Source organism: Alosa pseudoharengus, unplaced genomic scaffold, assembly GCF_046254945.1.
Source record: "Alosa pseudoharengus isolate Yale_2024_CS ecotype anadromous, Long Island Sound unplaced genomic scaffold, YU_APseudo_1.1 YU_APseudo_1.1_scf_10, whole genome shotgun sequence".
Classification (NCBI taxonomy): domain Eukaryota; kingdom Metazoa; phylum Chordata; class Actinopteri; order Clupeiformes; family Clupeidae; genus Alosa; species Alosa pseudoharengus.
The window spans coordinates 41,497,650-41,523,533 of record NW_027468565.1 but is presented as its reverse complement, the minus strand read 5'-3'; the positions used below and the strand labels follow the sequence as shown (position 1 = coordinate 41,523,533).

The following is a 25,884-nucleotide window of genomic DNA, read 5'->3' as shown; positions in this document are numbered from 1 at the left end:
CTGTAATGATGCATTCATTGTATCAAAGACTGCATTAAACACTATAACATTACATACACAAACAATATACATTTACTCATACATTTACTCAATTGTTAAGGCTACCATATGATGAGTGGACTAAAGGACAAATTGACAAATTTGACAAATTGAAAGATTTCAAAACAACAGGATTCACACTCCTTGCAAAAGTGCAAACTGTGTGTGTTGTCTACCCTAGGCTGCACAAGCTGGTTTATGCATATTATGACACAGGCTAGAATAGCCATACTGAATGAGTGAAGAATGAAGTGTTGTGGGACTGCACGAGTTGCTTTGTGATCTTTTCTTTCACATGCAGTCTGTTTTTTTTAACCCGCCTTTGTTACCTCTGTCCTGTTATCTTGAGCCGCAGTCCAAAAATCAGCGAGCGAGCCAGACAGGGAGTACAAAGGGAAAGAGAGAAGGATTTTAAACTCCGCCTCCGCCTCGACCATCTCACATTCTTCATACTCTCTTTTCTAGATTACAGAGGACGGAGGAAAGAGAGACGAACAGGGCACGCGAGAAGGCGAGTAGGATGAACATGGCAATACCCAGAACGTCTGAGCGCTTTCAATCCGATCACAACACGCGTCTGACATCGATTTGGGCATGGATCACTCGCAGCAGAGACAGAGTCCAGATGACTGACGTTACACCTAGGCTTTGGACAAAATGAGGGTCATCTACATCCAGAACGCCGGCTTCGTCGCTGCTTTCTCGGGAGGCAATGACGGTTGAGGTTTTTAGCTGTGACTTTGAGATATTGACTGTATTTCACGGTACATTATTATAGGATATGCAGCGCCCTTATTAAAAAAAAAAGAAAACTGGCAGATCATGCCAGTTCACGCAAAACGAAAGAGAAAGATAGCTCGATGTAATATGTGTTGAGAATTGATGTATTGTTTCGAATGACAATAGCGAGAGGTGCTGTAAGTGGCATAGGCTACCTACCTGAAAGGAATTTGTTTAACATCAAACGTAGGCTAAATGGTGCCACTGGCAACATCGAGTCGCATTCTTGGTTTTTGTCATTGCTAGCTACTTAAAATTAGACACTTATAATATGCAATGTAAAATATATTTGACCGGTCAGTTTATAGCCAACTCATGAAATATACGTTCACTTTATAATGGTATAGACTATTTAATTCATTAATTAGTCGAGTCATTTTTTAATTGTGATAGCCGGCTATGTAGATTAGACTCCTTGGCTAATAGATATAACAAATGCGAGTGATCCATAGACAATCTTAGAGTTAGATGTTAATTATAATTAATCATTTCCTTGGTTATTTATTTATTTATTAAGACTATTACTAGGCCTCTTAGTATTATATTATCGATATTTGCCTATAACGTTGGGGAAGAATTAGTATTAGCTTTCCTGAAAATGGAATCAGGTTGTGCATCACCTCGAAGCGTCTCTCGCACTGAGGCTGAACCTGTTCGGTCCTCAATGGCGAAAACCGGAGGGGACGAATCGCCTGCAACATCACCTGCCGGCCACCCGGTGCCAGAAACACCCACGGGTGACGGCAGGAGAAGTTCGGGCGTCAAGAAGCATCACCACAAACACAACCTGAAACATCGTTACGAGTTGCTGGAGACTCTGGGAAGAGGGACATATGGCAAGGTGAAGAAAGCCATTGAAAGACACTCCGGGCGAGAGGTAAGAGAATTCTCAGTCATTGGGCTACAAATAATTAAACAGAACAGTGTCTTTCCAGGGCAATTGATTTTCAGAAATCAATATAGCACCTTATCAGATGTCTCCCTGAGTGCTGTGCTGAAATAGAGCTCCTCTCTTGTTGGGGTTCCCTCTTATGTGCACTGCTCCCTTGGGGCCGCTGGAATGCCGACAACACGCGCTCTATCCCCAGTAAGCCAACATTCATGGCGCTATTGATACCGCTTTATGACCGAATGACATGCACGACTGAAAAAGGTCAATGAATCTCCAAGGTGGACTACAAATAGGGCCATAAATTTGCAACTGCTAATACCACATGTCTGCTACCTTTGGAGACGGTGATGATTTACAGCCGTGTGTAACCTTATAAAGCAGCACACTATGTACAACTCTATACCAATCTGGTGTGTCATGCAGAGATATGGTTTGGGATTTGTTCTCAGTGGCTAGTCTGGATCTGTCAGCGGCTGGATTGAGTGATGGTTAGGGTTTGGTAGGACTCACACTTCACATATAGCACCTGTTGGGCCATTCAATCACTAATGCATTTCAGAGAGAATCGTGCCTGGGTCCAACTTTGTTATTTTGTTGACCTTCCTCTGCAGCTGTGTAATTGGTCCAGACAGCCCACCACTCTACCTTTAGCTGCAGTAAAAGTATTCCCACGTGCGGCAGAATTTGACCCCTGCACCCAGTCTGGCAGCGGGAGGAGAACTTTCCATGTGTGACATATGCCAGGGGAAGGCTCAGCTGACGGCTGACGTCCTCTGTGGTGTTCAGCTTGAACACTCCCATGTCTGTCAGCTTGAACACTCTCATGTCTGTCAGCTTGAACACTCCCATGACCTCTGGCCTTATTTACTGGGCTTCTGTCCATGATTGGCACAACATTGGATGTGTTCACACCTGGTCTTGTTGCAAAGAGCAAAACAAATATGTATATCATTTTGACATGGCAAAGCCCTGCTTGAGGTCATTCCATCATTATCATACATCACTGCACAGTATAGAAAACCCATCTCTGAAAGCATTAAATCAGCTTTAGATTCATTTGATGGTCATACCACCTCTGTTCTGTCACATTTATACTCCTTTAACACAAACAGTTGAACACACACACACACACACACACACACACACACACATATATATACACAGTGTTGGGAGGGTTACTTTCAAAACGTATTCCGTTACTGAATACAGAATACATGCCCAAAAATGTAATCTGTAACGTATTCCGTTACGTTACTCAATCTGAGTAACGTATTCTGAATACTTAGATTACTTCCGCATTGAATTGCATTTTATAAGTGTAGGAATGCGGCCATCAAATCCTGCTTAGGCCTACTAAACAGGCCTATTCTGGTGTGTTCTTCTGTTCCAACTGGCTGAAGTGTTAGGCGAATGTAAAGTCAACTAAGCTACCTGATACAACTTTAAAATAGCAAGGTGACCACTAAAACTACTGTACAGCAGGCGACTAGGCTAATTAAAACAAACTAAATAAATAGGCTACTTTAACTTTAGTGCCTGTGAGATTTTTCGGTGGCATCAACCCAGTACAAGTGAGGGGCGCATATGACAGGTGGAACGCAAATGACCTGTAAATGTAAACACTATCTAGGCTACTGTATATCAGTGCTCTCAAAATGAACGTGATTGCGTAATGACAATCAAAAACCGCACGTTAAAATATGCTAGCCTACTCGCAAGAATAATTCTTCAGAGGCTGCACCATATAATTCATTTTAAAACGTAAATGTAGATCTAATTAGAAAAAAAAAATCCATAAAGCTATTTTAAGTTAGAATAAAAAGCTTAGAATGCAGTGCCTATTTTAGAGATTGGTTTAATTGTAGGTCTAAATCAACACGTGAACTAGGCTCTGTTTATTGATTAGCAAACTGTGTAACCGATTGGCCGAAGTAGCCTGAGCTATTAATACTTGGGAAAATATCCTTTGAACAGACATCAGGAACCGCGATCAGTGAGGAGCAGGAGTTACCTCCACTTACTTTACTCCTAATTTGCTGTGCAAACAGTCATTTCAGGGTCTCCGATGACGCGTCCATAATGCGCGCTGGCTGCGTTTTGAGGCTAGTGCAAGACGGCGGGGCTTGGATTTAAACATGGAAATCATAGATTGCTTTCAGGAGCTTCTGGGAAATGGAGTTGCCTTAATTTATTTAGCGAGTGAATAAACTTATGAAACAGAGAAGTATCGTCATGTAATCCATTGATTTCAACAATGTAACTGTATTCTAAATACCAACTATTTAACTTGTAACTGTATAGGAATACAGTTACTCATAATTTGTATTCTGAATACGTAACGCCGGTACATGTATTCCGTTACTCCCCAACACTGTACACACCGATGCAATGCATACACAAGAATGATGTATTTCAGCACTAAGATATGTAGAGACCCCCTCAGTAAATAAACTCTCACTCCAGCACACATACACATACAACATACACATACACATACAACATACACATACACATACACATACACATAGACATACAATATTAATGGTGGTCTCACTCCAGCCCACATACACATACAATATTAATGGTGGTCTCACCCTCTGGTGCTGTGGTGGTTATGGGGGCATGTAGTATAAGCGGCGTGTCTCTATGCCAATATGAATGTTTTATGGGCCATGTTATGATCCTATCACAAGTGAACATCCTCCAGAGGGTCCCACTGTGTTTGGGTCCTGCGCTAAATGTGGGTTTAAAGGACTGTGTTCCATAGCGCTGCTGGTGACGTACACTAAGTGCTTCCTCTCCTCTTGCTTATGTGTACGACGTCAGACTGTTTTGTGTTTCTGGGCGCGGGGCCAGGCCTACGCTCCTATCCATCTTTTTAGCAGCTGGCTGATGGGGAGTGTGGCCATTGGATAAGCCATCTAAAAATACCCCAGCGTTGATTTAGCAAGAGGTGTGTGCACTAATGGAACTTTTTTTGTGTTTGTGATCTTTTAGCGATTAGGATTGGCACGACGTGTAAAGCAAAATGTAGAGTTTTTGGAAGAGGATTGTGTTGGTGGTCCAGAGTGGACCTCTAGCTAGCCATGTGTGTGTCTGCTGTGCTTTGTGCCGCTGAGTAGCCATGTGTGTGTGTGTGCTGGGTGTTGTGCCGCTGAGTAGCCATGTGTGTGTGTGTGCTGGGTGTTGTGCCGCTGAGTAGCCATGTGTGTGTGTGTGCTGGGTGTTGTGCCGCTGAGTAGCCGTGTGTGTGCTGGGTGTTGTGCCGCTGAGGTTTCTGGTGCTGGTGTTGTTGTTGGCTCATAGTGCTCTGTGATAACTATGTCCTGCCAGGGTTTGTTAGTTCAGCAGAAATGACTCACTAATCCCACTGCATTCCTCCACTATCTCAGAGACAGAGCTTTCCTTGAAGTGTCCTATCACCGCAGCAGAGGTAGCAAGCAATCTACTACTACCAGGGAGGGGGTTGGATGGGGGGCAGTGGAGTTTTTATCTCTGACCACTGGTCTAAAACAAGACCATCTTTCCATGGCACATCTACAAGACAACAACAAACAAAATCTCCTCTCCCCTGCTTGTAAACATTTCACATTTAGAATTGCACTTTGAAGATTGCAGCACAAGTTGCTTAGACCGCAGAACTTAACTGGAGCCAGGGAAAGCTGTGACTTTGTAAAAGGGACTGTCACACTGAGGCTTAAGCTGATGATAAATGTTGCATGTGCTGATCCATCGAGTGAGAGTGGAGCACGTAATGGCCTTACATCTCCCGTTACACCAAGGCTTCGACAGCCAAACAGCCTGAGCCGCAGACTGGCTCCACGGTTGGTGCTGTGTGTGCCATGGTCATGACCTTTGACCCCTAGGGACCCAGCAGACCGGGAGCAACGGGAGTGATGGCAGACGAGTGAGACTGTTATGTAACGTCCTGTATTGCTTTCCCGGAGCGGCCAGCTAACGTCCCTACCTGTATTGCTTTCCCGGAGCGGCCAGCTTCCTCTCAGACAGCAGATGAGATGAGCAGATGGAAGTGGCTGGCTGGCGGTGGTGCTTAGGGAGGCCGGGGAGATGACAAGTGTGCTTGCATGCGTGTGTGTGTGTGTGTGTTTGCTGTTTGCGTACACACAGGGACACTAAAAGCTTAGAATGCATCCATGAGGGACCAGAGGGGGCTGTTTCCACAGGGTGCTATTTACGCCTGTGAAAGCTCTCTCCTCACGTACACTTAGTTGTGCATTTAGCGAATAGGCATGAGTATGTGTGCTAGCTGCCCTGTGCACATGAGTGCCTATGTGTCTATGTGGGTATAGGGATGAATAGGCATGAGTATGTGTGCTAGCTGCCCTGTGCACATGGCCTATAGGGATGCTTGAGGAGGAGCATGTGGTGTATGGCCCAAATGAGAAGACTCCAGATCTGAAAAGGTTCTGGTGACAGCAGGGCTGAAAGGGGATAGCAGCACATGAAAAGTCATCAGCAGCAAGAAATGAAAGCTGCAGAGAAAGTTAATATCCTATGAGGGGGGTCTACGTGATGGGTGTGTTCTCTACGTGATGGGCCGATTAGGGTGTGTTCTCTATGTGTTCTCTACGTGATGGGCCGATTAGGGTGTGTTCTCTACGTGATGGGCCGATTAGGGTGTGTTCTCTAGGTGTTCTCTACGTGATGGGCCGATTAGGGTGTGTTCTCTACTTGTTCTCTACATGTTCTCTACGTGATGGGCCGATTAGGGTGTGTTCTCTATGTGTTCTCTACGTGATGGGCCGATTACGGTGTGTTCTCTACATGATGGGCCGATTAGGGTGTGTTCTCTACTTGTTCTCTACATGTTCTCTATGTGATGGGCCGATTAGGGTGTGTTCTCTATGTGTTCTCTACGTGATGGGCCGATTAGGGTGTGTTCTCTACATGATGGGCCGATTAGGGTGTGTTCTCTACTTGTTCTCTACATGTTCTCTATGTGATGGGTCGATTAGGGTGTGTTCTCTACATGTTCTCTACGTGATGGGCCGATTAGGGTGTGTTCTCTATGTGATGGGCCGATTAGGGTGTGTTCTCTACATGTATATATATATAAGTATACACACAGTGAGGGGAAGCACACACTAATCCCGGCGCAGTGAGCTTCCTGCAACAACAGCAGCGCTCGGGGAGCAGTGAGGGGTTAGGTGCCTTGCTCAAGGGCACTTCAGCCGTGCCTACTGGTTCTCTAGGTGATGGGCCGATTAGGGTGTGTTCTCTAGGTGTTCTCTAGGTGATGGGCCGATTAGGGTGTGTTCTCTACATGTTCTCTACGTGTTCTCTACATGTTCTGTATGTGAGTTGGCCAAATGAGTGCACCGCACATAGATCACCTTGAGTCAGATGCAAACATGAGGTTGATATGTGTTGCCAATAATGCTGTCAGTTTTATTGTTGTAGCTTGAGTGTGCCTGTCACCGTGATTGATTGATGGGTGACACGCTGTGCAGGGAGGACTCAGCTCATCTGGTCTTCAGAGATTCACAGCTGGTGCCCCCTTAGGCTGTGGTTGGAAATAAAGAATGCATTTTGTAGCACATACTGTACACACATAAATTGACACACACTCACAGACACACACACAAATTACCATAGATATTCATTCATACCCAGCCACAAAGACTGAACATGGCCAGATGTATGCAAAGGCACACATTCATGTTTCATGTACTGCTTGCATAACCCCTCTCCATGCTGGTAGTGGCTCTCAGCCGTTTTAATGAGCTGGAAGAAGAGAATAGCTGGAGAAGACCTCCACTTCAGACCTCACTGCAGACACACACCTGGGAACAGGAGTGTTTGGGTGGGTGGGGAGAGGGGGCAGGGATGCCATATGCTACATACCCTCCCCACCCCCAGCACATGCTTAAAGACCTTCTGTAGGTGAGACTGAGGCAGCTAGCCAGAGCAGCTGGGGAGCACACAATGCTTCATGCTCAGTGAACCAACCTCACAGACACAAGGGACAAAGGGCAGAGCAAGGATGGGTATCTATGTCAGCTTTCCTTTTGATTGAGTTCTCTTGCTTTTGTCATGCGCGTAGCGCACACATCATTAAGTCCTTGGGGCCAGACAAAGGCTGTCTTACATCGAGTACCTATACCCACAGAGGTGATCTTATTCCATAATACTGGTGCCTTTTAAGGTAGAAACAGTGAAATACAAAAGCAGTGCTGCCAGAGTTAGTTTCAATCACCACAGTTGGGGGACTGTGGGTTCTTGTGCACCGTGATGTATTTGGCAGGGGGTGAATACCTCTGCTGTTTGTAACGTCATGAGGTAATGGAAAACAGTGCAGGTCAGCCCACCAGTAACAAGCAACCTAGCAGGACCTCGGACTCAGCGTGTGGAAAACAAGGTCCCAGTCCAGGTAATCGTGCTTGTGGGTGATTGTGGTTTGGCTTTATAGTATGGATGTGCACCATCATTTCATTGGCACCATTGCAAGCTGTTGGTGTTTGCTTGTTTTGGAGACAACAAAGTCTCCTTCACCATGGCACAGGGAGAGAGCAGTTGCCAAAAGAAGAATGAAGGCAGATTCACACTTTGCTGCAGTTTAATTGCAGATTCACACTTTGCTGCAGTGTAATTGCAGATTCACACTTTGCTGCAGTGTAATTGCAGGGTTGAACTTGCAGGATTGAACTTGCAGTATGGGGGTTTGGAGAGGTACGTATACCCGAAGGGAGTTTTTTAGCATGTCATCTATGCAATAAACCCTTTACTCCCTGATGGGGCAATAAACCCTTTACCCCCTGATGTGGCAAGTTTATTAAGGCAACATGTCAAGTTGCGCACAGTGCCTGTGAAGGAAGAAATATTTTAGAGTCCAGTCGTCTATTTGAGAAAGAGAGAGAGACAAAGAGAGAGGGAGTGTATGAGTCAAAGACCTCACTGTAACCACAATCACACAGCCCCCTCACTCCCATTCCGGGTTGCAGAACTATTTCACCCCACCTTACCATGTCAGAAAAGCTGCACTTTATCTAAAAAAGGCCAGCCAGCACGAGAAAAGGAAACAGTGACCTCTTTAAACACACACACACACACGTCCATCACTTCTCTTCTCCAGTCTGATTTAATGAATCCCTCCGCAGGCCCCTCTCTCGCCACGTCCACTCAGCACCTACAGTAGAGTCCACTCAGTACTACAGTAGAGTCCACTTAGCACTACAGTAGAGTCCACTCAGTAGAGTCCACTCAGCACCTACAGTAGAGTCCACTCAGTACTACAGTAGAGTCCACTTAGCACTACAGTAGAGTCCACTCAGTAGAGTCCACTCAGCACCTACAGTAGAGTCCACTCAGTACTACAGTAGAGTCCACTCAGCACCTACAGTAGAGTCCACTCAGTAGAGTCCACTCAGTACTACAGTAGAGTCCACTTAGCACTACAGTAGAGTCCACTCAGTAGAGTCCACTCAGCACCTACAGTAGAGTCCACTCAGCACCTACAGTAGAGTCCACTCAGCACCTACAGTAGAGTCCACTCAGTACTACAGTAGAGTCCACTCAGTACAGCACCTACAGTAGAGTCCACTCAGTACTACAGTAGAGTCCACTCAGCACCTACAGTAGAGTCCACTCAGTACTACAGTAGAGTCCACTCAGCACCTACAGTAGAGTCCACTCAGTACTACAGTAGAGTCCACTTAGCACTACAGTAGAGTCCACTCAGTAGAGTCCACTCAGCACCTACAGTAGAGTCCACTCAGCACTACAGTAGAGTCCACTCAGCACCTTCAGTAGAGTCCACTCAGCACCTACAGTAGAGTCCACTCAGTACTACAGTAGAGTCCACTCAGTACAGCACCTACAGTAGAGTCCACTCGGCACCTACAGTAGAGTCCACTCAGCACCTACAGTAGAGTCCACTCAGTACAGCACCTACAGTAGAGTCCACTCAGCACTACAGTAGAGTCCACTCAGCACCTACAGTAGAGTCCACTCAGTACTACAGTAGAGTCCACTCACCCAGAGGCCCCTCTGTCCTCCTAATGCCTCACAGTCCTAAAGCAGATACAATGTCCACTGGCTCTGAGTCTCAGCAGGGGGCTCTGAGTCAAGGTAGAGCTCTGTTATGTAATTATGATGCATTTGGGGGAACATATGGAACCACTGCAGCGCAGTCTGACATCACTTACACATGCTTCCCTGAGTTCTATTAAGAAGTATGTCACGCTGGTCACAATTATTTAAGGGGTTCTTTGGGGGCTCAGTCACTCAACAGGAAAATAACTGGTCTGCTCACACAAATGGCTTTTCTTTCTCTCTCCACATAGGCAGCAATGTACCAGTGCACTTTAGTGAATGTTTTTTTATATGCTCAGGTAATGACCTGGGCTGAGCTATTGGTTTTTAGTGCCAGCGTTGGCCTTAGTGCCAAGGTGCTATGAAAATGATTAATGGCAGAGCCTTAAAACAGCATATACCCTACACATATTGCACTTTTAAAAAAGAAAACTTTGTGACTCTGTTAGTATGGACTATGATGTTATGAGTTATGAGACTCTGTTAGTATGGACTATGATGAGGAGACTCTGTTTTCCAGATATGGAAAACTCCTTTTTTTAGTGTTTTCTCAGAGCTGCCTTTTCTTGGCAAGGATTCTGGAGAGAGGGGCTTATGTTTTTAAACCACTTTAGCGCAACACTTGCCATTGCCAAGGAGCCACAGTGGCACGTGGGGGTGAATAGACCATGTGACTTAACTCTGAAGCGTGAGTCACGCCACGGAGGCCATGAAATCCCGGTGACAAAGAGGAAAGCAATCCTCGCCACCCGTCGCATCAGAGGGAGGAGCACAAAGAGAGCTGCCATTAAGGCACCACGTTTTTTTTGTTTTCCAAGCTTGCACCTTCATTTCTCCCAAAAGAGTCTCTTGAAATTACACCCTGGTGGAGGCAAATGACTCCTTTGCGAAGGCTTCTGGCTCGCAGACGTCCTGTCTGTGTTTAGCGGATAACAGCTGTGCAGTGGTCAAAGTACAGTCCTGTGTGGTTCGGGGTTGGAACAGGGTTAGCTGAGGTGGCACAACGTTTGAGAGGTGGTGGGGTCAGAGGCCAAGGGGACGCTGGGCAGAACACTGAGCACAAGAGCTTTTGGGAAATGAGTTACCGCTTTTCATTCAAATCTGATTGAAACACACTGGAGCTTTAGTGTGTGTTTATCCACCATGACAGAACAATAACTACAGTCATTTTACAGTCTGGAGCAATGTTAACTTTCAAACATGAAGAAAGATCTTTTGATGTAGACTTCAACAGCTTTGTTTGTTCCAAGCAAATATCCTTTCTTTCTGAAGTTATTAAATTGTCCTTTTTGTGTACATATTGTAGTTGCTTTGTGTAGGGGGGAAATATTGTTTTGACATCTTTTGAAGCAGACACCTTTGAACCAGCTGTTTTTATCTTCATGAAGCGTAACTGACCTCTGACCTCCCTTATCTCCAGGTGGCCATCAAGTCCATTAGGAAGGAGAAGATCAAAGACGAGCAGGATATGGTGCACATTCGCCGAGAGATAGAGATCATGTCGTCCCTCCGTCATCCACACATCATCTCTATCTATGAAGGTTTGTCTCTTCCACCCATTCATCCCTTGTTCCTCCCTCCCTCCCCCAACTTTCTCCTCCCCTCCTTTTCTGCTTCACTCTCTTCTGTCTCCTTGAGACAAGCACTGGACTGAAAATCCTCTCAAAAGAAGATGTCACTGTGGGATCTCGTCCACAGCCTGAACATGTTATGCTGGGGTGCTCCTCCATCTTGGCCAAGTGTCGGTGTGTGCGTTTGAGGGTGTTGCATGGGGGGGTGTTTGAGCTTTGCTGTTCCCCACATCTGAGGGGTCTCTTCCTCTACTTCTATTCGCTCTGCCTTTTGCTTTCTTCTTTTTTCATTCCTTCCTTCCCCTTGCCCATCCATCCTCTTGATCTCACTGCCAGACATCTGCTGGTGTTTACAGTTCTGCAGCTGCTAGCCAGCCCTGGCCATGAGACAGTGGGCTAGCCTCTCTCTCTCTCTCTCTCTCTCTCTCTCTCTCTCAGCCGTCTGACTCTTCCACACAGCTCAACAACAGCATGCTCCTCACAGCAACAGAGGCCTGCAGCCAGCATGCAGACTAGCAACAAAAAATACACATCCAACAAATAAAACTGCTGACATGATGAAGTCAGCATTTTCAAAAATGGCATGTTTTTGTGCGTACGTCTTGCGTGGGCGTGCCTGCATGGGTGCAAGTGTCTGCGCTTGTAAATGCATGATGACTTGATGCATCATCAGCAGTCCAACTGTACCCAAAACCATTTTAAAAGCTCTTTCGCACGGGAAAACATGGTCTAACACCATACAGGGGTGTCCTCCACATGGTCTAACACCATACAGGGGTGTCCTCCAAGCTGCTGCTCCACAGAGAATGGAAGTGCAATGCAACTATCCAAGGCAAGGATGTGAAATAGGAGCCTGTAATCAGGGCCCTCTGGCTGGAAGGCTGCCCTACGGCTCTGCCTCCCTCCGGGCTGCACCCAGTGGAACACTTTTTCCCTTTGTGCCACGTCAGGGCTGGCACGATGCAAATTAGCTGACAGCGCTCTCGCTCGCCCGCTCACTTAGCGCCGCTCTCGCAAAGAAGTCGTCGGCCTCTGATTTTATTAATCCCCGAGTGTTTTTGAAGAGCGGCCATATTCACCACTGCGGAGTGTCATAAGTCAGCGAGTGTTGTGGTTGGCTCGGTCTGCGAGTCTGAGAGAATGATTAGGAGAACAACCCCCACTAAATGAGGCCTTGGAGTCAGTCGCTGCTCCTATAGGAACAAGTTCATTGTCTGCCTCCGATGCCAATGCCACAGACTTTCTCTCCCCCTCTCCCTCTCTCTCCCTCTCTCTGTCTCTCTCTCTGAGGCTGCCTGGTTTCTGGTGTGTCTGTTAAATAGTGTTTACTGTTGTGTGCTGGCACTCCCCCAGAATATCGTTGGAAACGTAGAGACAGAAATGTGTATCCGGCAACACCCGTGTCAACATTTAACTACTTGTGCGAGGCAAAGTGGAACCAGATGTGAGCACGGATTGATTTCGCCATGCGCATTCTGCATCCATCAGCATGTTGCAGGCATTTCAGCTCATTTGCCTTGTCGCCAGCAGGATAATTCATAACCCTGTAACCTCATTTTGAGATTGATTTGCATTGCAGTTTACACCCCAAACTCTTAAAGCTGTAACCCCAAACAAGTGGACATAGATAAAAAACAAAAACTTGACTGACTTCATAAGTATCACCCAGACAACAAGGCTTGCTTCACGATGCAGATAAATCCTGTCCCAAATGAAACCTTACATTTAGGACATTTGAGCTGTATTAGGGTAGGTTGCTATGTTCTCTGAAGATTACCATAATGATTAGGGTGATCATGCATTTATGGGTCAGCAGTCATGCTCTATTGATTCACAAGAAAGTAATTACAACATGGATTAAAGACAATTTAAATAGAAGAAAGAGTGAGGGCATTGTAAGCTGAAGTGTGCTGTAAAGCCCCGTCACAAAGCAGCACAGGGGCACAGTGTAGTGAGTGGCATCCAGACAATAGGTGGTAATTACCAGGCTCCTAAGAAAAGCCTCCAGAACAAAAGCTCAGGGCAGGGGGGGGGGGGGGCAGGGGGGCAGTGGGGAGGGTAGTGTCCAACCGGCTGTGTCTAATGGTGCTTATGTAAGCCAGGTAATTATCCCATTGAGAGTGATCCCAGGGGGTCACGGGGGTTCAACGCTAATGAGTGGCCGTGGTGGGTGGTGAGCGGCACCCCTCTCTGCCAGTCGCACGGGGTCACGGTGGCACGGGAGTCAGCACTCGCTTTTTGCAGGCGCATTCAGGCCAGAATCCTCGACTCGGCGAAGTCAGAGATGATGATGGTCAGTGTGGGTCGTTTTTTCCTCTGTCTATGCTGTAGTGAGGTGGGTTAGCATGCTAGGCTGTCTATGCTGTAGTGAGGTGGGTTAGCATGCTAGGCTGTCTAATCTATGCTATAGTGAGGTGGGTTAGCATGCTAGGCTGTCTATGCTGTAGTGAGGTGGGTTAGCATGCTAGGCTGTCTATGCTGTAGTGAGGTGGGTTAGCATGCTAGGCTGTCTTATCTATGCTGTAGTGAGGTGGGTTAGCATGCTAGGCTGTCTATGCTGTAGTGAGGTGGGTGTGAGGTGGGTTAGCATGCTAGGTTGTCTATGCTGTAGTGAGGTGGGTTAGCATGCTAGGCTGTCTATGCTGTAGTGAGGTTGGTTAGCAGATAGATAGATAGATAGATAGATAGATAGATATATAGATACTTTATTGATCCCTAGGGGAAATTCAAGCATGCTAGTTAGCAAGACTGAGACCAGTGGCCCATCCTAGTGGGTGAAAGGGGCAGTAGAATAGGGACAGCGCTTGGACAGGGCGATCCATGGCGGAAATATGCCTCTACACCCTACCCTGCTGGACCCTGCTGCACCCTGCTGGACCCTGCTCATCCTCACATGTCTCAGTTGCTCTGCCCTGCTCCACTGGGTAATGGGCTCTGCTGGGTAATGGGCTCCACTGGGTAATGGACTCTGCTGGCTAATGGGCTCCACTGGGTAATGGACTCTGCTGGCTAATGGGCTCCACTGGGTAATGGACTCTGCTGGCTAATGGGCTCCACTGGGTAATGGGCTCTGCTGGGTAATGGACTCTGCTGGCTAATGGGCTCCACTGGGTAATGGGCTCTGCTGGGTAATGGGCTCCACTGGGTAATGGGCTCTGCTGGGTAATGGGCTCCACTGGGTAATGGGCTCTGCCCTGCTCCACTGGGTAATGGGCTCTGCTGGGTAATGGGCTCTGCTGAGTAATGGGCTCTGCTGGGTAGTGGGCTCTGCTGGGTAACCCAACCAGTCACAGAGTCACAGAGCCCTTGCCTCTACATGACGAAAGGCTCCAGATGTGAAAGAGTGCTGGGATAGGCAGTAAGGGCAGACGGCCCAAACTAGTTAAAGAAGATATCCAAAATATCAGGGGGGAAGTACACAGAGTGCCGTGCTGATTGTGCCCCCCCCCCCCCCCCCCCCCCCCACGTCCGCCTCACGGGACCTTCCTTGTGAAAAGGTGCTTAGCGTGGAGGTCAGGAATGTGAGAGAGAGACGGCTGCCATGTCCTTTTGACACGATGAGCAGCCACTGATTTACTGTCCTGGGAAACAGATGTGCTCCTTTCCAGATTCAGACACCCCCCCCCCCACACACACACACACTTCTCCTGCTCACTCTACTCCCTCCTGGACAAGAGGGTCCAGCACATACTGTAGCACACTCCTGGGCAAGAGGGTCCGACTCCTTTCAGCGTAGTTAGAGCCCCGCGGCAAACACGTGAGGTGGGCCGCTGATGTCATGGCCAGAGAAGCACGGCCTGCTGCAAGCCTGACAGACGCACTCTCCCAGAGTGAGCAGGGTGGGGCGCTCCATAAAAGGAGATTTGTGCTTTACACGTGGTTTACATTAGCATGCTGAGCCAATTTGCCTGGAATTGAAATTGTATGGCATATGAAACAATATGGATGAGGCTGTTTGTGTGAAAAGGTCACTTGGCAGTGCTGTTATATTAGAGATTAGGCTCCAACGCATGTTCCCCAATATACAATATAATATAATATAATATAATATAATATAATATGCCCTTTTAACTAAAAACGGTTTGTTACCCCACTGCCTTATGTTTGTGAGTTAACTTGACAATAAAATACATTTTTAATCAACTTCCCTTACTTAGACAAATCAACAAAAGTTTACATAAACTCTTGTTGTGTCAAAAAAAGTATGTAAGTTAACTTGATTAATTTACATGTTGTTTCAAAATAGGATCATTCATTGAAATAAATTTGTTGACTTGAACCAATTACCGGAAGAAGTTTGTTCCCAATCAATCCTTACTTAAATTTCATCATAAAATAAAATACATAACTAAGAGACACTGACACTAAAGGCTATACTGCTGTTGTCATGTTATCGTGTAATTATTTGTTGGTGCCACAAACCATCAAGTGAATGACCATCCACAACAGCTTAATCAGGTGCCTATGGCATAAAGTACTTAATCAGCTACATAGGGCATAAAGTGCTTAATCAGGTGCCTATGGCATAAAGTACTTAATCAGCTACATAGGGCATAAAGTACTTAATCAGCTACATAGGGCATAAAGTACTTAATCAGCTACATAGGGAATAAAGTACTTAATCAGCTACATAGGGCATAAAGTACTTAATCAGCTACATAGGGCATAAAGTACTTAATCAGCTACATAGGGAATAAAGTACTTAATCAGGTGCCTATGGCATAAAGTACTTAATCAGCTACATAGGGCATGAAGTACTTAATCAGCTACATAGGGCATAAAGTACTTCATCAGCTACATAGGGAATAAAGTTGTGCGGTGTTGACGTTGTGAATATAAACTTCCTTTTTACAACTATATCAGTCCAGTTGCTACAGCTTTTATATCTATTGTATTCATTGTAAACATATAAGGTCCAAGAACCTTCACCTTATAAGGTAAAGATCAACTCCAATTGAGAAAGTAGTCAATTCTGCATTGAACCCAGAAGGGAAGTATGTCTACTCTTTAAAATATTCTATATGTTTCAATAATGGTTTTCTCCTCATTGGTAATCCTGACAATACTCTGAAAATCTCTAACACAGTAATTTTGCTCATCAGTTGTTCTACCTCATACAAATCCAAAAAAGCCACAATAAACAGTAATGAGAAACAAGAAAGTATCATTTACCCATAATCCCTAACTGTTGTAGTTAGGACCATAACTTACAATTTTAAGTTCAGCCCACATATTATTGAGTTGACTTCAAAACCAAAGTTGAAACACTGTTAACTCATGAAACTTAGTTGAAATGGCATTACCGTAAAACTTCAAATTATTATTAAAGTATTTATTATTATTTGGAGTTTTACGGTACTTATTTTTAAGTTGAAGTAAGGAAAGACTTTACTATGACTCCTTTTTTACAGTGAAGAGACGCAAGCCAGACTCACGTGAAATAACATGCTTTATAGAAATAACTACAAATACTATTTTGTATGAACTGTGGCACTAGTTTGCGGGGAGAATAACACATATTTCACATATAGCTGAATCATAGTCAGCTGACAAAAGAATAGAAGTTAAGATAACACCAAGGGCAAATCATTTCTTACAGTAGGGTCATGGGCACGTACATGTGTTTCACATGAACCATATTAACCCTGGAGTAATTGGCCCAGGAGCTATTGTTTTGGGCTTTTTATTACGCAGAAGACACCAACTAACCTTTCTCCTTGTGTTGTCTCCTAAAGTACAAAGCTATGCTCATACCTAACCTTTCTCCTTGTGTTGCCTCCTAAAGTACAAAGCTGTGCTCATACTTGGTCCTCTGTTCTTCTGTCTCTACAGTGTTTGAGAACAAGGACAAGATTGTAATCGTGATGGAGTACGCCAGCAAAGGCGAGCTGTACGACTACATCAGTGAGCGACGCAGGCTAAGTGAGCGGGAGACTCGACACTTCTTTCGACAGATCGTCTCTGCCGTGCACTATTGTCACAAGGTAAACCTGCCCTCAGCTCTCCAGCTACCTGTGCAAACCAACATAAAACGAGACTTTTCCCAAGAATTCACTATGCAGGGGACAAGTGAAAGAGAAAAAAAGTGCCTGTTTTTGCACAGAAAAAGACCTTACACTAAGCAATCCATTATGGAAGCCAGAGCTTATTAAAAAGGTAGGGGAAAAGGGGAACATCAAAGGCTCTTTCCCCGTGTTTATGACAGACCATCAACCATTCCTGTCTCACTGGGTCCACCCAAGGGTTCACCCCAGGCCCTGTGGGTCTGCCTTCATTGCAAACTGCGCAGTTATTAAATAAAGCCCAGCGGCGACGCAGCTCTATAAGTATGTTATTCTTGGCCCCTTCCTGATTTGGGAGGAATCTCCATGTGACAGAATGATGAATAACAGCCCTGCATTGTCGATAGCCCATCGGACTGCTTACCATTGCTGTCTGTCATGTAGTAAGCTTAGCTATTACAGCATAGGGACGCCACATAGGCAAGAGAATGAAGACACTACACAAAAACAGCTAACTACAGCGAGTGTTTCATCTCCAAGCAATTGACCCCCCCCCCCTCACTCTGCTCCGTGATTGGTTAGCTCTGTTCATCATTTCTTGGCTCCATCCAGCCTTGTAAAAACCCCTCCTCAGTCACACACAAACATACATACACAAACATATACACACACACACACACATACACACATAGACACTAACACACACACACACCTTTGCTAGCTGTGCTTCTTGTGCCTGCTCTGGTGAGAGTCCTTCCCAATGCACTATTGTCATCTTCCCTACAGCTGGGGGAGAGGGTGATGTCATGGTGATGTCATCCCCGGCTGGGAGAGCTCCAGACATCGTGGTGCACAGAGGATGAGTCACTGTACGCAACAGTGCTGGTGGTGTGCTCTGTGTGCATGTGTGTGTGTGTGTGTGAGGGAGAGAGAGTGTGTGTGTGTGTGCCTGTGTGGGGGTGTGTAGAGAGAGGTGGAGGGGGAGGGGGGTCGCTGGGTGGGGTACGTATGACAAGAGGGAGGAGCGAAAGCAAAGCGGTGTCAATTGGCTGTCCGTGTGCTCCAGTGAATCGCGTGTAAACATGTGTTCTCTCTCACGGCCAGCCGGTTAAAGCGCGTGGTGTGTAGCCACAGCCATAACGAGCGCGCTCTATTCCCCGTGCCAAACGAGCTCGCTCTATTGCCCGTGCCAAACGAGCTCGCTCTATTCCCTGTGCCAAACGAGCGCGCTCTATTGCCCGTGCCAAACGAGCGCGCTCTATTCCCCGTGCCAAATGACTGCATTTCCGTCGCTGTGCCCCACATGTTAATGGTTTCAAACAACACAAGTTATTTCCTTAATGCAGAGCTGTAGTGAGGACCTCATTTACACTATTTCATAATTACAGGGTCTGCTTTAGATGGCAGATGTTGGGTTGCACAGAGATACCTTTCAACATCACAAAGAGATACAGCTGAAATGTCATGGTTTCCCGACTTGTACAGCAATAATAAACCAATTTGTCTGTTTTGAGTGTGTTTTTGCAACTTGACATTAAGTATGTGAAGCAAATCTTGCGGTCATGTCCACTAACAAAATGTTATTATTTCCTTATGCTTTTTTTCAGAATGGAGTGGTGCACAGGGATCTGAAACTGGAAAACGTGCTACTAGATGAAAACTGTAACATCAAAGTAAGCATGACTCTCCCCGTTTCCTCTTTGCTATAACTCATTGCTGGCTTGCTAAACGGCACTCCGGCCAACCGGACAATGCCACCCTGACCTTTGACCTGTCCTCACCCGCCTCAGTGTTTGGTCTGGGGAGGAGTCTCTGGATCTAGCGGTACAGGAAGATAAGGGCAGGGGTGGGGCGCCCACAGCTCAGAATGACAGGAACTGGTGGTGGCCGTGGGTCACTTGGCCCTCCTCATGATTCATAAACTGGGAGGACAACCATGAGACCATATCTTTGATTACTTAGCCTACTGAGCAAGACTGTCTGGAGTTGCAGTACATCATGTGCTGTGTGTCTGGGGGAATAGCCAGCTCCGCGGGAGAGCTAGACTGTGACACCAATGGGTGTGTGGAAGACCAGTAAATGTAGTCTTGATTGCTGAACTATACTAATGTGCTGTATGTGTGTGTGTGTGTGTTCTCTCTCAACAGATTGCTGATTTCGGCCTTTCCAACTTATATCACAAGGACAAGCTCCTGCAGACATTCTGTGGGAGCCCCCTGTATGCTTCGCCGGAGATAGTCAACGGGAGGCCCTATCGTGGCCCAGAGGTCAGACATCCCTACTAACCCTGACTGATTCAGAAGTGAAGCCCTAAGGAAAGAGAGAGAGAGAGGGAGAGACAGAAGAAAGAGAGAGAGAGAATAGTTCTAATCTCCAGGACCTTCCCCCATGGAGGTTCCTCAGTGATGAAACAGAGAGTTACTGAAGCGTCAGTGTTAGGCCTTTAAAGGGATTAGCCCTCGGCAGACCCCCACAATCCCACCCAAAACAGCCCTAGATTCTCCACCACTGCCCGCAGATGGTGTCGGCCCTGCAGACCCTTTGGAGACTTCATGGTTGTTGTGCTCTGGACGTGTGTCCTTACAAAAGCATCTAAATGAGTTACACAAGTATGTACTTTATTGCCAGAACCTGTGGTCCTCTTGAAAGTTCCACTGGTTAGGCCAGGACCCAGAAAGAACCTAGCTTTATACAAGTCCTCTGCTGATTAAAAAGCAATCTCAAGGCGTTGCCAAATTATAGCAGTTGTATACTTTAAAACAAGTGTAATTCCTATTTTAGACCCAAGCCGAACCTTTAAATTTCCTATAATTTGCTGTAATTTACTTCTGGGTACAAAAAACAGCAACGAGATCAAAATCACAATGTCAAAAACTCCAATGGGGAAAAGCCGCAAATTATAGCCAACCCCTGGAAATGAAAACAGAGCACAATGGCGCTCCCTCAGTCGCTCCGAATAGACAGGAAGTGCACCGATCCGAAAGGAAGTCCAATCACACCGGGCCACTATCTGATTTCCTGAGTCCTGACACCCACCAGACTTGGCGACATTCCCTGAAGCAGACTTGGCGAACATTCCCCAAAGCGAGCTGCCCCACTCTGACCCCCTCTAATCAGCACCTGTCAAGGTGTTGAGGCATTTCCAGACCTCGATTGTCAGCCATCAGTGCTGGTCTCGTTCCATCACGTCAGTAAGACTTACGTAACTTGCCCTATACGTGTTTAGAGAAACTTGTTGCATAATGTCTGGATGTGAAACAGAAGGTTAAGTCTAATTAGTTAGGGTTGTTTATCAGCCCATAGATTTCAAAAGCGCCGCAGTTAGCCGATCTGCTTTTATTATGAGGTAATAACTAGGACACAATGGGCAGTGAGTCTGTTCTGTTAAACAGTGACCATCACAGTATTGCAGAGGCTCAGATTATACAATTCTAGAGTCAGTAAAGCTCAGGCCTCAATAACATTATTGATTGATGTTTTTGTGAAAGCACTAATCAAGTTTGGCTAATGTCCACTATTCTCGTCAGGTGGACAGCTGGGCACTGGGTGTGCTGCTGTACACTCTGGTCTATGGGACAATGCCGTTTGATGGAGGAGATCACAGAAACTTGATTCGCCAAATAAGCAGCGGGGAATACAGGGAGCCCACTCAGTCTTCAGGTGAGACATCCTGATAACACTCCATTAAATAGACCACTCAGTCTTCAGGTGAGACATCCTGATAACACTCCATTAAATAGCCTTCAGGTGAGACATGCTCCTCCTGATAACACTCCATTAAATAGACCACTCAGTCTTCAGGTGAGACATGCTCCTCCTGATAACACTCCATTAAATAGACCACTCAGTCTTCAGGTGAGACATCCTGATAACACTCCATTAAATAGACCACTCAGTCTTCAGGTGAGACATCCTGATAACACTCCATTAAATAGACCACTCAGTCTTCAGGTGAGACATGCTCCTCCTGATAACACTCCATTAAATAGTCTTCAGGTGAGACATGCTCCTCCTGATAACACTCCATTAAATAGTCTTCAGGTGAGACATGCTGATAACACTCCATTAAATAGTCTTCAGGTGAGACATGCTCCTCCTGATAACACTCCATTAAATAGACCACTCAGTCTTCAGGTGAGACATGCTCCTCCTGATAACACTCCATTAAATAGTCTTCAGGTGAGACATGCTGATAACACTCCATTAAATAATCTTCAGGTGAGACATGCTCCTCCTGATAACACTCCATTAAATAGTCTTCAGGTGAGACATGCTGATAACACTCCATTAAATAGACCACTCAGGGCCAGATGTACGTACATTTGCGAACGTAACATTATCAGCGCCATGGACAAACCGCAGACTGCGAACGCTGACAGACCCAAGTTTCCGTCGTATTTATCAATCGTTCAATCCTTGGTGTAAACTGCGCCTTTCTCTGCCTCTCTCCGCCCATAAACGCAATTTACGAACGTCCACAACTGAATGGCAGAGCCTACAAGCGCAGTTGAATGAAGTTAACTGATGACAACATTAAAAAGAATCAAACGTTTAGCGATCATGAAATAATACCATAGATAAGATGTCAACGAGCAGGGAGATAATGAAGATCAGTAGTTCTACTCAAACTACTTGTGAACGTAGGCTATGGAAAATTGGTCTAATCTAGCAAGTAGGAAAGTTTAAGTGAATGACGTGAAAGTGAAAGTAAGACATTCGAAAGGCCAACGAAAGTTAATGTTGCTTTTGATAGTAGCCTACAAAGACTTGCAAAACTGGTGCTCTAATTAGCGATTCTGTTGTCTTTGAAAGGTTCTCTTATTGAAGCATTGAACTTAATTTTGGATTAACACCTGCTTTTACAAGGCGCAAGTATTTAGGCGCAGAATAGACTTAGCTTTCAGGAGCAGTCTTTGTACATACCGCGGAATACATAATTAGGCGCTCTTTACTCTTCCCCTCCCATCTTTTTGCGCTAAACTCCCACTTTCCCCTGGATCCTCCCATGAATGCATATGCATGACATGAAAAGCGCAATTAGACATTTTCAGCTCCCGCGACAGGCAGATTGCGCTTTTACCTCATTGCGGCCTGTTTGTACATACCTCACAATGATTTTAAACGCAAGTTGCGAAACAAATACGCCTGAAGTGGGCGCAAAAGCGTTAGTACATCTGGCCCTCAGTCTTCAGGTGAGACATGCTCCTCCTGATAAATAGACCACTCAGTCTTCAGGTGAGACATGCTCCTCCTGATAACACTCCATTAAATAGACCACTCAGTCTTCAGGTGAGACATCCTGATAACACTCCATTAAATAGACCACTCAGTCTTCAGGTGAGACATGCTCCTCCTGATAACACTCAATTAAATAGTCTTCAGGTGAGACATTCTCCTCCTGATAACACTCCATTAAATAGTCTTCAGGTGAGACATGCTGATAACACTCCATTAAATAGTCTTCAGGTGAGACATGCTCCTCCTGATAACACTCCATTAAATAGTCTTCAGGTGAGACATGCTCCTCCTGATAACACTCCATTAAATAGTCTTCAGGTGAGACATGCTGATAACACTCCATTAAATAGTCTTCAGGTGAGACATGCTCCTCCTGATAACACTCCATTAAATAGACCACTCAGTCTTCAGGTGAGACATGCTCCTCCTGATAACACTCCATTAAATAGTCTTCAGGTGATACATGCTGATAACACTCCATTAAATAGTCTTCAGGTAAGACATGCTGATAACACTCCATTAAATAGTCTTCAGGTGAGACATGCTCCTCCTGATAACACTCCATTAAATAGTCTTCAGGTGAGACATGCTCCTCCTGATAACACTCCATTAAATAGTCTTCAGGTGAGACATGCTGATAACACTCCATTAAATAGACCACTCAGTCTTCAGGTGAGACATCCTGATAACACTCCATTAAATAGACCACTCAGTCTTCAGGCGAGACATGCTCCTCCTGATAACACTCCATTAAATAGACCACTCAGTCTTCAGGTGAGACATGCTCCTCCTGATAACACTCCATTAAATAGTCTTCAGGTGAGACATGCTGATAACACTCCATTAAATAGTCTTCAGGTGAGACATGCTGATAACACTCCATTAAATAGTCTTCAGGTGAGACATGCTCCTCCTGATAACACTCCATTAAATAGTCTTCAGGTGAGACATGCTCCTCCTGATAACACTCCATTAAATAGACCACTCAGTCTTCAGGTGAGACATGCTCCTCCTGATAACACTCCATTAAATAGTCTTCAGGTGAGACATGCTGATAACACTCCATTAAATAGTCTTCAGGTGAGACATGCTCCTCCTGATAACACTCCATTAAATAGTCTTCAGGTGAGACATGCTGATAACACTCCATTAAATAGACCACTCAGTCTTCAGGTGAGACATCCTGATAACACTCCATTAAATAGACCACTCAGTCTTCAGGTGAGACATGCTCCTCCTGATAACACTCCATGAAATAGTCTTCAGGTGAGACATGCTCCTCCTGATAACACTCCATTAAATAGACTTTAGACTTTAGGAGGTACAGTAACCGTTTCAAAAGACTCTTTTGCATCTATATACAGTATATATCTGCATCTATATACAGTATATATTTGTACATTTGTACTTGATCATGTCAGATACATGAAAGTGTGTTTTCTGTGACTAAAGTGCACTTAGTAAAGCGCTTGTTTGGTTTTGTGTTGCTCTGCCAGACGCCCGCGGTCTGATCCGCTGGATGCTGATGGTGAACCCTGAGCGGCGTGCGACGGTGGAGGACATTGCCAACCACTGGTGGGTCAACTGGGGCTGGAAGAACAGCGTGTGCGACTGCGAGGCCCAGCGGGACGCAGGCTCTCCCATGCTGGCCCGCTTCATCGACTGGCAGAACCGCGCTGAGCCCCGGCCCAGCAAAGCCACGCGCCCAGAACAGCTGCTGCTCGTCCGCCAGCGGCCCAAGAAGTCCAAGAAGGAGAATGACACGGGGGCGCCTCACTGTGGCGAGGAGGACAACCTGGAGCTGAAGCGACCCAAGGGGATCCTGAAGACCAGGCCGTCAGACGAGCAGCACTCCCCTAGTCTGGAAGAGATTGATTTAGGTCCTGCTGCCGACGTTCCCAAAGGGGACTTGATAACTGGTGCTAGAGAAGAGGAAGAGGGGCCTCCACTGATGGGAAGCTCGCCCACCAAAGCAGTGCCTAGTCTCCCCAAGAAGGGTATCCTGAAGAATAACCAACAGCGTGAATCAGGGTACTACTCCTCGCCAGAGCGCAGTGAGTCCTCCGAGTTGCTAGGGGGCAGCATTACACCTCTCGTGGCCAGTTCGCCGCCGAAGAGGGCCGTGGGCAGAAAAGGAATCTTGAAACGCAACGGCAAGTTCTCCACCTACAGTGCCATGCCGTCCATGAGCGTACTGGGCGAGCCGTCGTCCTCTGCTGACGCCGGCCTGTCCCGCAGCCAGAGTCGCCCGTCCAGCATCGTGGGCGAAGACAGCGTCGTCCTCGCCAACAGCTCGTTCAGCGGAGCCGAGTGGCCGCCCTCCACCCCGAGGCCCAACATCAGAGGCTGTGTGTCCGCTGAGAATCTGCTTCAGCTGGCCAAGTTCAAGGGCCTCCAGACGGCACCGCCTCTCCCTGGGGCCAAGTTCGGCCGTAGCCCCCAAAGCTCCCCGGGGGACAACGGCAGCTTCTCCCTGCTGGGCGACCTGGACGACATGACTCAGGTATACCAGCAAGCCCTAGACATCAGCAGCAACCTGACCTAGAGGGGAGATGAGAGAGAGAGAAGGTGAAAGAAAGAAATAAAGAAAGAAAGAATGAGAGGGGATGAGGGGGGTATGAGAGGGTTGATGGTACCATCTGACTGTCAGTGTGGTGGGTGGGTATGTGAATGTCTTTGCGTGCTCTATAATGACGACCAGTGTGGTGCTGGGAAATGCTTATGGGAATAAAGCGCTCCGCTGTGGGATCCAATCATGCAGGAAGCTGTACTTACTAAGACAGACGCACACACACATATTGTAAGTCTCATAGACAGGAGAAGAGTAGGGGGAAGGGAAATGTGGTACAATGAGAGTGGCTCCAGTCTATCTCCCTAGCTCAAGTGCTGCAGCCAAATGTTTACATGTTCATTTGAAAATCAAGAAGTAGAATCACAAACACAAGACACCATGCAGTGGTAGACTCTAAGAAACAGGGGGGTAAAACCGCTCGCTGAGCAAAGAGAGTCAAACTGAGTTTACAAAGGCACCTTAACACTCACCCAGAGCTCATGTTTTTGTGATCTTTGCTTCCTGTAAATGAAAAAAAAATGAAAAGAAAAGAAAACAAACCAGGGTCTTGCTCCAAAAGAACTATCATTGTTAATTATTTATTACTATTTAGCGTAGATGTAGTGATACCAAACTGGTGTGGTCTGGCTCTACTGGAAGAGTGGATGAGCTCAATGTCTCCAATCCCTTTGTATGGAATTGACATATATGATTATTGTGTTATTCAATTAACTGACCTAGCGTATTCGATATATCTCG

At 46.1% G+C, this 25,884-nt stretch overlaps 1 protein-coding gene across 1 annotated transcript; it reads left to right on the top strand.

The window, feature by feature from the left end:
- Nucleotides 1-488: 488 nt before the first annotated feature.
- Nucleotides 489-25,226, top strand: nuak1b (NUAK family, SNF1-like kinase, 1b). The gene is made up of 7 exons (XM_076272255.1): nucleotides 489-1,696; nucleotides 11,184-11,304; nucleotides 17,167-17,318; nucleotides 18,944-19,009; nucleotides 19,484-19,603; nucleotides 20,864-20,996; nucleotides 24,071-25,226. The coding sequence occupies exons 1-7, from the start codon at nucleotides 1,418-1,420 to the stop codon at nucleotides 25,117-25,119; spliced, it is 1,920 nt and encodes a 639-aa protein (XP_076128370.1). The 5' UTR covers nucleotides 489-1,417; the 3' UTR covers nucleotides 25,120-25,226.
- The last annotated feature ends 658 nt before the right edge of the window (nucleotides 25,227-25,884 follow it).